Source organism: Trichinella spiralis (genome assembly GCF_000181795.1).
Source record: "Trichinella spiralis strain ISS 195 chromosome Unknown Scfld5884, whole genome shotgun sequence".
NCBI classification, from domain to species: domain Eukaryota; kingdom Metazoa; phylum Nematoda; class Enoplea; order Trichinellida; family Trichinellidae; genus Trichinella; species Trichinella spiralis.
In genome coordinates, this window is record NW_003532823.1 from 1,570 (window position 1) to 3,995 (window position 2,426).

The 2,426-nt window shown below is 38.5% G+C and overlaps 1 protein-coding gene across 1 annotated transcript; it reads left to right on the forward strand.

The window, feature by feature from the left end:
• Positions 1-1,150: 1,150 nt before the first annotated feature.
• Tsp_12977 (tuftelin-interacting protein 11) lies at positions 1,151-2,373 on the forward strand (the record flags this gene model as incomplete). The annotated part of the gene is made up of 1 exon (XM_003366505.1): positions 1,151-2,373. A coding segment is annotated over exon 1 (1,223 nt), but the record flags the coding sequence as incomplete, so codon positions are not given.
• Positions 2,374-2,426: the final 53 nt, after the last annotated feature.

Genomic DNA, 2,426 nt, shown 5'->3' on the forward strand with positions numbered 1-2,426 from the left:
CTCTTCATTTGTTTGTTTGTTTATTCATTCATATTTATCTGTAAGATCAGAATGATTGTTTTTCTCAACATGCATCAGGATTGAAATTAAAAAGAATGAAGAATCAATGTTGGCCAAGTGAACAGCGTGGCCGCTGATGCGGTCTTGGTTCAACAGAGCTGATTGACTCTTGCCCAGTGATGTGCATGCTTTTCAAAGCGTCTCCTGGCGGAATCGATGGTTTCGCGTTATTCGTAATTAACCGACGGTTCTGGTCAAGTGTTTCGATTGACCATCCTTTGGGACAGCTTCGAACAGCGTTCACTTCAAACTAATTCCACTGTTGTTTCCGTTCACACGGTCTCCAATGTGCACTTTTAACGCCGACTAAATTAAATGAACAATTTCAAATTTACACGACGAACTTGAAAACATTCGATATTATCATTAAATCAACTGTTTTTTTTTCTCAATTGAATATATCAAAATTTTATTTCTGATATTGCAAAATTTCTTATTTTATTTCAGCTAATGTTATGATCAATCATGCATGGCATGCCATATTTCCATTCATGCATGGCGTGCTATATTTCCATATTTGCTTTATCACTAAATAAAATATATGAAAATATGAATATATTTTTAATTTTTTATTATACGCAATTAAATACATTTTTAATTTTTACTTTGTATTTTTATCGTTGTCCAAAAAAATTTTTTAGAACTGCTTTCAAAAAATAATTCTTAATTATCATTAATGGTAAATTCTTCTGTATTTGAAGGTACTGTTATGTGCATTTGGTCGTACAATGGCAATTAGTGCAAATTTGAATTTTTGCGAATGTTGATGAAATAATTAAAATATATTTTTTTTTCTTGATTTACTTTTATTTGTTGGGTCATAAGCCATCGCCAAATTTTCCGGTGAGAAAGTTTTATTTATTTGCAGCACATTTGTGCAATTTTCGTTTGCTTGAACTTTACGCACAGAATGAAAGGAAAACCTGGTAGCTGTTTATTTATTTTATACTGAAATAAATTCATATTTTAAATTATTGTTGCTATTTGCATGTGCGTATTCAACTGTGCGTAAATTTCATTCCTGTAGCTATGAGTAATCGTAGTAATCGTATTATTGGTATTTTGACAATGATTATTTTTAGTACGAAAAATGGACGACGAATTTGAATCATTTGAAATTAATGAAAACGATTTGGATTCAGCATTTAATCCGTTCAAACGAAGGTATATTTCGAAAAATCAGCAAATTTACGGCGTTTGGGCCGATCTATCGGATAGCGATCGAGATGAGGATGATTATGATCGTCCTTCGACCTCAAGGAAACGTAAAGATTACATGAAAGAAGTGAAATTTGTCTCTGGTGGAGTGAAAAAGGGAGAGAAAATATCGAAAGAGGAAAAAGATGATGCATTCGATTTGTCAATTTCTCCGGATGACAGTGATAATGATGGACGAACTGAGATAACGTCTGTGAAAAGTGGTGGTGGTAGCTCTGCTGCTGCTTTTACTCATCGTTATTATAATGCTTCGAAAAAGTTTAACAATCAAATGATTGCTGGCTTGCGTGATACTGGACCCACTGGACAGCGTTTTGGCGACTGGGAAAGGCACACGAAAGGTATTGGCTGGAAATTGTTGAAAAAGATGGGTTACGAGCCCGGAAAAGGTCTTGGCAAACAAAGTCAAGGTATTGCCGAACCAGTGAAAGCTGTAGTCAGACCGGGTCGTGGTGCCATTGGAGCCTACGGACGCGAAGGTAACAAATTATTGGAATCTGAAGATGTGAAAGTGGAAAAGGAAGTTTTGGACTTTGGAAATTATAAAAAGAAGCAGCAGTTTAAGAGAACCGTCACATCGGAGAGGACATCACACGACAAAGCTACACGTATCGTCTACAGGACTTGGGACGAGGTGGTTCAAGAAGGTGGAACGTTGAAGCGCCACTGGGGGTCATCGGGCAGCGCGTCGACCAAAATTATCGACATGACCGGCACCGAGCAGAAGGTTTACGACAGTTATGAACTGTATGCGACGAAGAAGCAAAGCGATGCGTACCGTTCGGACAGAACCAATTTCGATCTTCCTGAATTGTTGCACAACGTGGATTTGATAATTCACACGGCCGAAGAGTCGATCTTGCGGACCGACAGACAGATGAAGACGATCACTGATCAGAACCAATCTTTGGAACACGAGTGCAATATGTTGCAGAACTGTTTGAACAGTGACGCACAAGAGATGCAGCGTTTGGAGAAGTTGGACTCGGCTTTGGATGCATTCGGCTTGTTGGTTGACGCTGGCGAGGTGTCGACCCAAGATTGCATGCGCTTGTTCAAGAAGTTGCAGTCCGAATTTCCCGACGAGTACAAGTTGTACGATTTGAACCGTTTGGCCATTGACGTCGTCCCTTCCCTTTGTGCAAGGA